The 13,350-nt window shown below is 34.5% G+C and overlaps 1 protein-coding gene and 1 long non-coding RNA gene across 2 annotated transcripts; both read left to right on the top strand.

Moving 5' to 3' along the window:
- Positions 1-4,759: 4,759 nt before the first annotated feature.
- Positions 4,760-5,465, top strand: LOC101256212 (uncharacterized). Its single transcript, XM_026028954.1, has 2 exons — positions 4,760-4,993; positions 5,217-5,465. The coding sequence occupies exons 1-2, from the start codon at positions 4,760-4,762 to the stop codon at positions 5,463-5,465; spliced, it is 483 nt and encodes a 160-aa protein (XP_025884739.1).
- Positions 5,466-5,989: 524 nt separating this feature from the next.
- On the top strand, positions 5,990-12,459 carry LOC104647559 (uncharacterized). The gene is made up of 3 exons (XR_741641.4): positions 5,990-6,158; positions 6,485-6,550; positions 12,211-12,459. It is a non-coding gene; the product is annotated as an uncharacterized lncRNA (long non-coding RNA).
- Positions 12,460-13,350: the final 891 nt, after the last annotated feature.

Here is a 13,350-nt window from a genome sequence, read left to right on the forward strand (position 1 = left end):
TGAATATATATATATATATATATATATATATATATATATATATATATATATATTCTTATTTTATTTATTCGAATGTTGTAACATTTGTAACTCTAAAGATCATATATATAAATTTATTTGAGGGTCGTCTAGGGGAGGGGGATTTACATGCCTACTTGTTCATTGTAAAATTTTTAGAAATCATGCCTATAGGTTTGTCTTTAACCACCTAGAATTATTGTTTGTAGGTATTATAATCCAATCAATTGTTTGATGCTTTGCTAATAAGTCTAAAAATAATAAACTAGATTCCATTATTTTAATGTTAAAATCAAATCATAATAGGCTGATTAGGTGTTTTAACAATGTTATAACTTTTAGCATCATCTTGTCATGTAGAAACCATGCCTAAGGATTAAACTGTTCATATCATTTAGATTTACAAAATCATGCATATATGTGTTTCTCAGATCAAGTATACATGCTATAAAACACTTAATGAACATATTTTAAACATTTTTGGACACATGTGAGACTCTAAGCACCTTAATTCATTTTCGGGGTCTTACATTAACTACTAATCAATAGCTAAACAAATAATCTCTCAAATATCAAATAATCAAATAAATCTAATTTACCTTTGTAGATACAAGATTGATTATTTCCAATAATCCAAAAATATTTCAAGACACGTTGATACAATCAGATCAAGATGAATGTAATGCAATGACCAAACACACCACTACATACATATTTCTTTGTTAACAATCACATAATCTATGGGGGGGGGGGGACTCTAGAGATCCATATACTCATTTCAAACTAAATTAGTCAGACCATATTGGGTGTCTAACCAATTTTCTATATGTCAAGATCCAAAACTGGGATATGATAATACTTGCTAAATCCCATTAGAATGTAAGTCAATCCTTAGCCCAGGACTAATGATAACGAGCTTAGGGAGCGGAAGAATAGTAAAAAGCATAATAATACAAAATTAAGATAAGAACATTGAAAATAAATGTGAATTACACATCTAGTGGATGCTAGTGCAAAGCTACTGCAAAAGGACAAGACATACTAGACATATACAACCAATATGCAAGTTGTCTCGGAATACAAAAGACTAGTCAAAACTGTACAGAAGGAGATGAGTCAACTATGAACACTAATAAGCTCATCCTCGATCTCTAAAATATCAGCTACAATAACACGAGAATTATGCAGCCAAATAGTGCTCAATTTTGAATCAGGGAAACATGTTCGGCGTGCAGTATGAGTACCAAAAGAATGGATGCTCAGTAAGCATCATAGACCAATCGAGCTTGCGATTGCAATATAAAGATAATAAGGCAACATGACAAAATCAAAAGCATAACTAGACATGTACCGAAGTAAAGCTGATATAGTAAATAGTGGAAGTGATAAAACTATCTAAACCTGATTGGACTTTATAATCCATGAGGCACATACAACAAATAATTGTGATAAATCATACAAACAAAACCCGAACTGTAACATCTCGTAACTCAAAATATCTAGGGATAATCTAAGAAGGCCAAACTAATCACTTTTGGAAAGAAAGGGAAAAAATCTGGAAAATTTCCTAAGTTTAAAAAGTGAGATTTAGTCATTTTTAAATGGCTATAAATTCGAGCTCAGGTTGAGTTAGAGTAAGTTATTCATATTGTTTGAAATCCCTTAGGAATATCTTTCCAATGGCTCCGAGTTGGCTCGCCGATGTCGTATGAGGGAGATATGTCTTTCGGGAGTTGGGTTGTTGGATAGAGGAAGTTCCAATCTGGATTTTAGTAAGGATAAATTAGTCTTTTCACCCTACTATTACCTAATTTGTTTTAAGGGTTTATAAGGAGTAAAAATAAGCCTTAAGTCAGTTTTAGAAAATGAAACCACGCTTAGGTCTTGGGAGAAAAGAGAAGAGGAGAGAAAGATCAAGAATCCATCAAGAACGCCAAGAATCCTCGTAAAATTCATCAGGGGTGATCCCTATTAAGGTGAGTGAGATCTTTTTGTGTAAGGTTAGTTCATGCACACACAAACGTGTTTAAATCAGTGAATTTTTTGTAAATTGAATGATGAATGTTGAAGTTCTTGATGAACAATTGTTGAATTCTTGTTGGTTGAGTCGTAGCTTATCTTTAGTTGATTTGATTCATGTTTTTGGGTTATTTTTCGAGTTGAATCTATTAGATATTGAGGTTATTAGTGAACCTAAGTGTTTAGGGAAAGATCCATGGAATATTACAAGAATTAGGGATGAAAAACGGAGAATAAAAGTTGGAATTCCCGTCTGAAAGACCCTGGAACGCTCGCCTGCCAGAGCCCCTCAGGGCAGGCTCTGTCCGACAGGTCCTGTCGCATCGCTCCAGCCAGAGCACCTCAGGACAGAGTCTTTCCGTCAGGCTCTGACACCCCGTGCCTCTGAGAGCTCCAGGGTTGTTTGGAGACCCCATTATTCCCTTATCTTTTCGTACTAGTTCCTAAGTTATGTAGCCACATTTCTTAGTTGATTTCAACACTCTAAGGTATATCTAAACATCATGAAATCATGTTGATTTCAACACTCTAAGGTATATCTAAACATCATGAAATCATCTATAAACATGAGATCATGAACCTTAAATCCATAACCCAATTCAAGAAAAGTTAAGATCTAAGTCAAAAAAGTAAAGAGTCAAGTCTAAAAGCTAAGAAATAAGTCAAAGAAAAACTCTTAAAGGTTTTGAAAAGTCTTGTTTAAATATTTTAATTATGTTTTGAGACTTAAGTTTTAAGATAAGTAAATAGTAAGTTGAAGTCCTTTTCTTCAAAGGTATATGGAAACTAAGTATTCCCAAAGAAACTTAAAATATTGTATATTTAAACTAGTAAGGAAACTTTGATTTCTGAGGAGCCTTAGGACAAGCTTTTAGAAAAGAACTATAACTTTCTAAAAAAAAGCAAGTAGGGAAACTTGATTTGCAAGATAGCCTTGAGCTAAGTATTTGAACACTAATCTCAAACCACATAATCAGTATATTTTAAAATATAAGAGCTAGCATATTTTTGGGACTAGTATTGAGCACCGATATGGAGTAGAGTCTAGACAAATCACAGCCACCATGGGTAGAAAAGGTTCTTACTTTTTAGATGAACTCTTTTCCCAGTAGACTAGTGGATCCATTAGGAGGTTCTGGTTTGGCCGGGTATAGGATGCGCTGACAGCGTGAGGTAGATCGTTGTATCATCACTGTAGCTCTTAAGTAATAATTGTCAGTTCGAGAAACTCCCATAGAATTTATTGTATTTTATATACATCAGTTTACATGTATTTCAATATACATGTTAGAGTTAATTGTATCTAGTAGACATTAGAGTTTACAACATTTTTGAGACAATTTTCTTATATTGCACATTACTTTTAAACTGCATTATATTAAAATGTGTAGTTATTCATGAGTTGAGCAGAGGCAAGGTAAGTGTTTCTTCTTACTCCATTTAAAGTTCAAGTGTTGTTATAATTCCAACATGCATACTTGTACATTCAATGTACTGATGCCAGTTGACCTGCATCGTATTATGATGCAGACACAGGTAACTGGGATCAACATTCGGTGTGTCGTTGATCCAGTGAGGAGATCAGAGTCAGTTGGTGAGCCTCCCCTCATTCTGGAGGACATCTTTATCATTTAACTATTTGATTTAGTTTTCAGTTATTAGGATGATTGGGGGTCATGTCCCAACATCCATCTCTATTTTAGAGGCTTCATAAATAGTCAGTGTTAGTTTTCTTTGGTCTTTCATCTCATTTGTAAAGACTTGAAGTTTCCATTCTGGCTAAGTACTATTTTAAAATTATTTTTAAGTTATATCCTATGTTTAAGTCTTCTGCTGAGTTAAGTAAGCCAGGATAAGGGTTCGCGCAAGGCCAGTAATGGTCATTGGGTGCCGGTCACGTCCAAGGTGTAGGCTTAGGACATGAAAAATTTGGTATCAAAGCACAGAGTTCAAGAGTCCTAGGGAGTCTATGAAGTTGTGTCTGTAGAGTCTTAGTCAATGGTGTGAAGCGCGCCAGATCTATGATTATGAGGCTACAATAATTAGGAATTCCTCGCTTCCTTCATATTCCTTTTCGTGCATTAGAGTTTATCTCTAAAAGTCTCTCTCTAATTCGTACTTGCGCGTGTTTCAAATAACCATGCCTCTACGAAGAGCAGCAAGAGGTCGTGCAACTAGGAGGAACGTTGAACCTTAGGAACAGGAACTACCCAATGCACTTGAAGTGCAACCACAAGGAGAAGTTACTAATGCTGAGTTCAGAGAGACAATTAGGATGTTGAGTCAAGCTGTGACTAACCAGGTTGGTCAACGAAGGGAAGCTCGACAAGAAGGGGCTGGCACCTCAAGGACTCGTGAGTGCATAAGAATGAATCCTCCAGTTTCACTGGTTCGAGCACAGTTGAAGATGCGGAAAACTTTATGGAAGAGTTAAAAAAGGTATTCGATATGATGGATGTCATTGGTGTTGAGAGAGTTGAACTAGTTGTATACCAACTGAAGAATGTGGCGAGGACTTGGTACGACCAGTGGAAGGAGGGCAGAGATGAAAATGCACCACATTTTTAATTGGGCTTGATTTGAAGAAGCTTTCTTGGGGAGTTTCTTTCCTCGAGAATTGAAATAGGCCAAGGTACATGAGTTCCTCACCCTTAAGCAGAACTCACTCAGTGTGCATGAGTATGTGTTGAAATTGACCCAACTATCTCGTTATGCTCCAGAGATGGTTAAGGACATGAGGAGTAGGATGAGTTTGTTCGTTGTTAGCTTGGGTCATGGTTCAATCCAAGAGGGTCGGGCTGCAATGCTTATGGGAGACATAGACATTTCGATGTTGATGGTTTATGTACAACATGTACAGGAGGAAAAGTTGAGGGACAGAGAAGAGTACAAAAACAAGAAAGCCAAGCTAAGCCTGCGCCATCATCGGCTAGTGCGCCTGCGCCTAGAGACAGAGGTGAGCATCATGGTCTATACTCCCAAGCTAAGCCTGCATATTCATAAGGTAGTGTGGCGCATGGAGGTAGTAAGCCTCCTACCTACACCAAGTGTAATAGAAACCACTCTGGTGTTTGTTGTGAGGGCTCTGCGGGTTGCTTCAAGTGTGGTCAGACTGGAATTTCATGAGGGAGTGCCCAAAGAACAAGCAAGGTGGTGGTAATGGGGGCAACCGAGCTTAGTCTTCATCAGTTGGTCCACCAGACAGGGCTGCACCCAAGGGAACTACTTCTGGTGCTGTCGGAGGAAGAACCCGCTTGTATGCTCTCAACAATCGCCAAGAACATGAGAATTTGCCAGACGTTGTCACTGGTATGATTCGAGTCTTTGACCTTATTGTTTATGCATTATTAGACCCAGGAGTGAGTTTATCATTTGTAACTCCCTATGTTGCCATGAACTTTGAAATTATTCCTGAGCAACTTAGTTAACCATTTAGTTTTTCCACACCCGTTGGTGAATCCATTTTAGCAGAAAGAGTCTATCGTGATTGTCTTGTTTTCATTAGTCACAAGAGTACCATGGCTGATTTAGTTGAGTTACACATGGTAGACTTTGATGCCGTTCTTGGTATGGACTGAATTCATGCCTGCTATGCCTCAGTTGATTGTAGAAATGGAGTAGTCAAGTTTCAGTTTCCAAATGATCCAATCTTAGAGTGGAAAAGTAGTACAAAAGTGCCTAAGGGTCGATTCATTTCGTATCTTAAGGTGAGGAAGTTACTTTCTAAGGGGTGTGTCTACCACTTAGTCCTAGTTAATAACTATCACTACTACAAAACAGCGTTATAGTGGCAATTATTTAGCGGCAATTAATTATTTTTTGCTAATTCATTATTTAAGCTGAGATATTAGTGGCAGATGAACTATAACCGCTAAAAGATATATTTTTAGCGGCAAATAAAATTTATATGCCTATAGAAGTCATTATTGAACTCAACTTTCATTTTTTTGTCGCTCCAAAAGTTTCCAGTACAATTTAATATTTCCTCCAATTATTAATAATTAACTCTAAAATTACAAAGTTAAAAGAAAAACCCTATTCCCTTTATAGTCGACTGCCTGAATATCAATCGCACCTCTGTCATTTTTATGATAGCGAGTCTCCATCTTCAAAGCCCACAGGTATATCAATTTGCACATCTTCCATATTCACCTTAGCGTTTCCTTATTCACATAGCTCTGCCCTATTCTACATCTTCATGTATAAATTCTCTCTTTTAGAATCTCATGTACATCACGCAGCTCTTCCCTGCTCTCCATCTTCACGTAGAAATTCTATGTTTCAGATTTTTCATATCATGTTCTTATTGAAACGAAATCCTATCACATAATAGCTGGCAGAACATTTGGGTTAACTTTTGTTAACTACATGAATAAGAATTGATTTTGGAATTCATATGAAGTTTGACGGTTTCTCAATTTTCTTTTGTATTTACATTTTTCTGTAGGTTTTGACAGAATTAATAGTATCGTACACTTTGATGTCTTCATCGGATAAAGATTCTACTTTCCAGGTAATCGAAAAATTGATGTGATTTCTTATTTTGTAAACATAGTTATAATGTGTTTACGAAGTATGTTGTGTGATTTATGTCTACTATTTATTTGTTGGGCAATTGATTGATATGTTTGATATGTTTTTTGTTAATGTATTAAATTCTCGTGATTATTATTTTAAATCTAAAACAGAACATCAAACCAAGTTTTGTAGTACGTTGATGCGTATGTTCCAATTGAGGATGTTATTATATTGGAATTAAATTTCATATCGATTTCGGGATTTAATTGAAAAGGAATGTTTGATTCTTAAGATTGTTTCTCTACGTTTAGAAACTGAGAACTGCTGCTTGTTTCCCTGTTGAAGAACTAGAAACCAATGCGAATCGATGAAATTTCATTACTTAGTATGTGATAGTACTCTTTTACAACTATATATTTTGTGCAATTGGTAACTTGAAAAATACATTGTTCATTGCTAAACTTTTTAATAGTCGTCATAAATTAAAATCTTTCAGTTTTTTTCTCTTATATTCTTCTTTTTTTCTCTGTTTCTCTGTAGCGCGCCGCTAGCTGCTATAAGTTTTTTTTTCAACACACTGTCTGCAAATTTTTCTATTTTTCATTCTGATCTTCTGGATGGAGTTGTTAGAAATAATTTATGAAATGAGTTATATTCTTGCGAATAGAGCTGAAAATTATATTTTGAAGTGAGAATATGTTTTAAGTATTAGATTTCAATAGAAAGTTCATTGAGTTGAAGAAAGGGAACTAGATCAGTTTGAGCTAAGAAAAATAAAATATAGCTACACTTCTATCCAAATACTATTACTATTGTGGGAAAACTCTCGAGTAGCATTCTCAAAAGTGAGTTTTTTTCTCGCTTAAAGTGAGAAGGGAAGTGAAGTTGTATCATACTTTGTTTTTTATGTCTTTTCATGTCCTGTCTCTATTTCACGACTTTATTTTTGTATAGTTGTATCACTGTTTGTAATATCATGAAGATTGTAGCTTAGCTAGAATTACTTCTAGAATTTTGTATAGCCTAACTAACCTCAACCAATCAGTCTTAGGCATCAGAAAAAAAATTCTGCTCCTTCTCATGGTGATTATAATGATCATATGTGTTTTTTATGTGTCTAAACATTGTGCAATTAACCTTGACCTGAAATTATGTTATCAGATTGTGATGCAATGACTTTTCCTCATCTAATCGATATGTTGGCCTTGAATTCATTTTTCCTTTCGAATACGACATACTGACTAGGCCTGTAAAGTATCTCATCGAACCAGAAATTGGTCCCCTGTAGGCTTGAAGTAGAGTTAGTTTTATTGATAGGTTTTCTTTGAATAGCTGTTTATTAGCATTCTAATTACTTAAGTCACTCCTTACACAGTGCGTCCTATCCTTTCTCTGTTTTAAACTATCTGCATCACCATGAATTTTGCATTTTTTAATTGAGATTACTCATGGTTATGCCTTGACAACCATTGAAAGTTACCTTAAAGTCATCTGCATTGCTTCCGATTGCTGAAGTGTTGTTAGTTCTGTCTATATGTTCTGTTGATATAGCTGAGTATTAGTGGTCAGATTACTCATAGTAATACTTATAAACCTCATCCCCTGATTGTTTTGTTTAAGATAATTTATATTTCATTGCTTCTGCACTTAATTGAGATAACTGCTCCCCTCTAGGCCAGTGCAATAGCTCATCGAACGAGAAATTGGTCCCCTCAAGGCCTATGGGCGAGTTAGTTTTATCGAATGATTTTGTTGGTATAGTTGTGTATTAATGTTCTAATTACTTAAGCTACTCCTTACACAGCCCGTCCCATTTGTTCTCTGGTTTAGACTATCTGCATCGCCATGAATTGTGCATTTTTCAATTGAGACTACTCATGTTTCTGCCTTGCCAGCCCTTGTATCTGCATTGCTTCCAGCCGTTGAAGTGTTGCTAAATCTATTTATGAGTTCGGTCAATATAGTTGCATACTAGTGGTCCAATCACCCGAAGTAATCCTTATACGCCTCATCCCCTGATTACTTTGTTTAAGATAAAATATATTTCATTGATTCCGCATTTTCTAATTGAGATAACTGCTCCCCTCTAGGCATGTGAAATAGCCCATCGAACCATTAATTGGTCCCCTCTAGACTGAAGTCTAATTAGTTTTATTGATCGGTTTTGTTGGTGTAGTTGTGGGTTAGTGTTGCAATTACTTAAGTTATTCCTTACGTAACCTATCCCATCCTTTCTCTGTTTCAGTCTATCTGCATAACCATGAATTTTGCATTTTCCAATTTAGACTACTCATGTTTATGTCTTGTCAACCCTTGCATGTTATCTCAAAATCATGTGAATTGCTTCCAACCGCTAAAGTGTTGTTAGTTCTATTTATAAGATTAGTTGATATAGTTGTACATTAGTGGTTTGATTACGAAGTAATCTTTATTAACCTCATCCCCTGATTTCTTTGTTTAAGATGATTTATATTCCATTGCTTATGCATTTTCTTATTGTGATCACTATTGTTGATGACTTGCAAGACCCTTGAATTTTATCCCAAATTCATCAATATTGTTGCCAGCCCTCGAAAATAAGTTTGTTTTCTTGTTGGTAATAGTGATATGCAGTCTATGATAAAGTAATTTTATCCAAAACAAAGTCATTTAATCAAAATACAAGAATTTAGCTAGATTGTAGAATCATTTTATGAAGTATAACCAACAAAGTTTCTCATATGCAGAAACTCATAAACTGTAAGTGGGACTTTACAGTTCATTAAAGACCTATAAGAAACATTTAAAGGCAGTGAATGACCTAAATACAATAGGAAATTTTGGCAGCAAACTGAGACAAAGACTTGGATGATTAACAACCATTTAGATATGGATCAACCAATCTTGACTATATTGTGCAGCCGTGGAATAGCCCATCGAACAAGAAACTGTAGGTTTTGTTGGTATAGCTGTGTATTGGCATTGGTAAGGAGCAGTCCAATGCAATTTCATCATCTGCAGTCGCTCTATCCCTTACTGAAATTTCAGTATTGTCCATAGAATGTGAAGTGTAAGAAATAGAAACATCTTTCGGCTCATTGGTCATGTCATTCAAATTTCCTGGTTCCATAGTAGGGGACACATTTAATTCAGTCCTTGATGATCACTAGCATCACCTATGGGTTCTGGACTTGTTTATTCTTTTTCTGTTTTGAGTGTTAGAATTCAATATAAAAGGTGTTTAATAATCTTACACTTAATGAAAAGGTGCTAAATAATCTCAGGTTCCTTCTACATAACACTCATTCAGGTCACTTTGTATTCCCCATTTCAACTACCTATGTAAGTCTTAAGTGTATACTGATCGAAAGCTTTCAATAATTGAACATTTAGAAGCTTAAATATGTAAGTAGGAACTACAAAATCATATGTGGTTTCTGTAATTTCTCCTTGAATTTAAATATCTTGAACAACCTTTCATAGAATATTCTTTACTATGCAAGCTATATACCTTAATGGTTTCTTTCTAACTATAAAATTGAAGATATAATTTGCTAGTAAGATAATTAAGAATTTAACTTAAATAAAACTGCTTGTAGAATATATATTTGTTTATAGCATAACTAACCTCCACACCATCCCGTATACTTTCTATATATCCTTATGCATCATAAAAGTTTTGACCAAATGATAGAAGTAAACTTGAACTTTTAGAAAAGGTTCTCAATTGTCTAAGGTTTTTGCTACATAACATACATTCAGGTCACAATCATGTTAGTTTTGTACACTCCACTTTAGCCATTTACGTAAGCCTTAAGTGTATTACAATTAGAATCTCTTTATACTTAACTAGCAAATGCTTAAATCTGAAAATATGAGCTACTACAAACTGCCTGTAGGTTCTGCAACTTGTTCTTGAACATGAATATTTTGAGCAACCCGTCTTATAATATTCTTTACTTTACAAGCTTTAACTTGATGGTTCCTTTGAACAATAAATGGTAGACAATTTGTTACTAATATAATTAAGATTTCAGCTTAACTAAAACTTATTCTAGAATTTTGTAGAGCCCAACTATCTTTATTAAACCAGCCCATAGACATTTGGGAAATCCTTAGGCATCTTAGAAAAGTCAATACCAAATAATACTATCAAATTGACATCTAAAGAAAAGGTTCTCAATTGTCTCAGGTTCGTGCTGCATAACACATAATCTAGTCACTTTTGTACCCCATTTGAGTGACCTACGGTAATCCTTAAGAGTATTGCTAACCTCGGAGTATAAGCTAGTTAGGACATCAGAGATTATTATAGACAAGGTTCCTCCATGGAACCTTGAGAAAGATTCCATCTCATTCTCATGTAAATAGACTCGATGGAGAAGTTCTTCATGTGTGTTGAGCTGATTCATTATTTGGATAAATTAGTATCAACTTTCTCTTTGATAATTTTTATCGTTAAAATGACATCTTGTGAGTTATGCAATTACGTATTGATTAATTCCATTATTTTTTACTAATGTATCCTTAGTTCTTATAGTAACTGTTGAAAGAAAGAATATCTTCAACTTTATGGATGACTTGGGTTTCACAGTTGAAAAATTTAACGCTTGGCTGATTATGGCAACCGAGATCGTCATGAACCTTTTGTTTTTGCAAAACAAGTTCAACAAGTAATATTTGTATAAGATCGTCAAGAACATGAATGGTTTGTCCCTAGATTAACTAGACCTCGAGATGTTTTTGATATGTGAGAGGAAAATAGTGTGCAACTCGAGTCATCAATGCAAAATGATTCTACTGACTTGGGTATCTTAGAAAATTTCCATGTTTCAGATTGAGAATAATGATTGGGTAAGGAGTGGAGTTGATATAACTGTTGATATTAGTGTTCTAAATTCTGAAGCTACTCTGTCTACAGCGCGTCTTATCCTTTCTCTATTTTAGACTATTGCATCTCCATGAATGGCAACCATTTAGGATGGATAACTATTCTTTATAATCCATCTATATCGTGCAGCCATGAAGTAGCCCATCGAACCAAAAACTTCTCCCTCTAGGCATGTAGCGTAGTTTGTTTTATATGTAGGTTTTGCTGGTATAGTTGCGTATTGGCATTGGTAAGGACTAGTCCAATGCAATTTCATCATATGCAATCGCTCACCCCTTATTGAAATTTCAGTATTATCCACAGTAGCTGAAGTATTAGAAACTGAAACATCTTTCTGCTCATTAGTCCTTACATTCAAATAATTGGTTATGGACTAATGACTTTTACTACATCTAGTTGCTGTTCTTCATCCTTATTACTTCTGTTGACTGGAACTGGACTATGCACTTCTTTTACTCATCTGCCTGCTTCTCCTCATCCTTACTACTAAGCTGACTATTTGTGGAAACATCTTAGTGGAATCAGTCCTTAGTTTTATCACAAAGTCATTGGCATTGTCTCCAGCCCCTGTAATGTAGTTAGTCTGATCCATATGTGTTATTTGTATAGCTGATATTAGTGATATCATATAAAGACATGAAATAACTTTATATCATAATATACACAGGAGATCCAAGTGGCTTTAGATCCTTGAGTAGTTTTTTATGAGATGACATAATTCCCATCTCTTGATGTTTTTATCAATGTGATTTCATCTTTTGACACATTTATTTTATTATTTTCAGGTCATACGGTATGATGTTCACAAATTTTACTTATAAAATATTTTAGTACGTCGAACCATCATGGAAATTCTTTAAAGACATTATTTTATTGGATTGGTTATACAATGATATTAGATATTTCATTCAAATAAGTTTAGTTTTAAAATTGTGATACTATAGTTTGGATTCATACTTTCTTTTGTTTCTCTAGGATTATGAGATATATTATGTTATCTGAATTTTATTATATATTTTCTAGCATTTGACAAACTTCATTGTCCTATAATAAGCTCTATTTTGATTAGAATATTGGATTTACGAGTGGATGTAGTCATTACTAATTGTGGCTAACAATTGGTCACTAAAGTTTGACTTTAAGCATCAAACTAAATGAATTTTCTAGCCACAAAAATTAGGATATTCTAGCCTTTGTAATTGCCACCAAAATATTGTCGTTAAAGATTTGAACTTTTAGCGGCAATTTTATTAAATTTATCGACTTTAATAATGGATGTTATATAAGCGTGATTGTCGTTTAAATTTGATTTAACAACTATTTTAATTGCCACTAGAACTAATGCATTTTAGTGGCAATTAAGTAGGATTTGCCAGCTATAAAAATGGACACTAAACAAGCATAACTAACTATTTTTATTGGATTTAACAACCATCTAAATTGCCGCAACCAATTATCGCTAGAACAAATGTGTTTTAGTGGCAATTTAGTTATTTTTATCAACTATAAAAATAAAAATAGACGCATGAGAATAACTAACCGCTTAGGATTTGATTTGGCAGCCCTATAAATTGCCACATCAAATTGCCACTAAATCGAATGAGTTTTAGCGGCAAAAGAGATTGGCTTTACAATCTTTTGTCGAAAAGGCTGCAAAAGCCTTATTGACCTTTGATACAGCGGTCAAAGTACATTAGCTCGTAATGGATATAGCCACCATAGTTATGGCTGCTAATGCCTTTTTAATTGCCACTAAATCCCTTTTATCTTGTAGTGTATAATGCTGAGATACCTTCTCTTCAGTCAGTTCCTATATAAAAGAGTTTATAGAAGTCTTTTATGATGATCTACCTGAAGTCCCTCCTGAAAGAAAGATAGACTTTGGCATAGATCTTCTTTGAGATACTCGTCCTATCTCTATTCTA

The sequence above is a fragment of the Solanum lycopersicum genome, chromosome 1 (genome assembly GCF_036512215.1).
Source record: "Solanum lycopersicum chromosome 1, SLM_r2.1".
In the NCBI taxonomy this organism is placed as follows: domain Eukaryota; kingdom Viridiplantae; phylum Streptophyta; class Magnoliopsida; order Solanales; family Solanaceae; genus Solanum; species Solanum lycopersicum.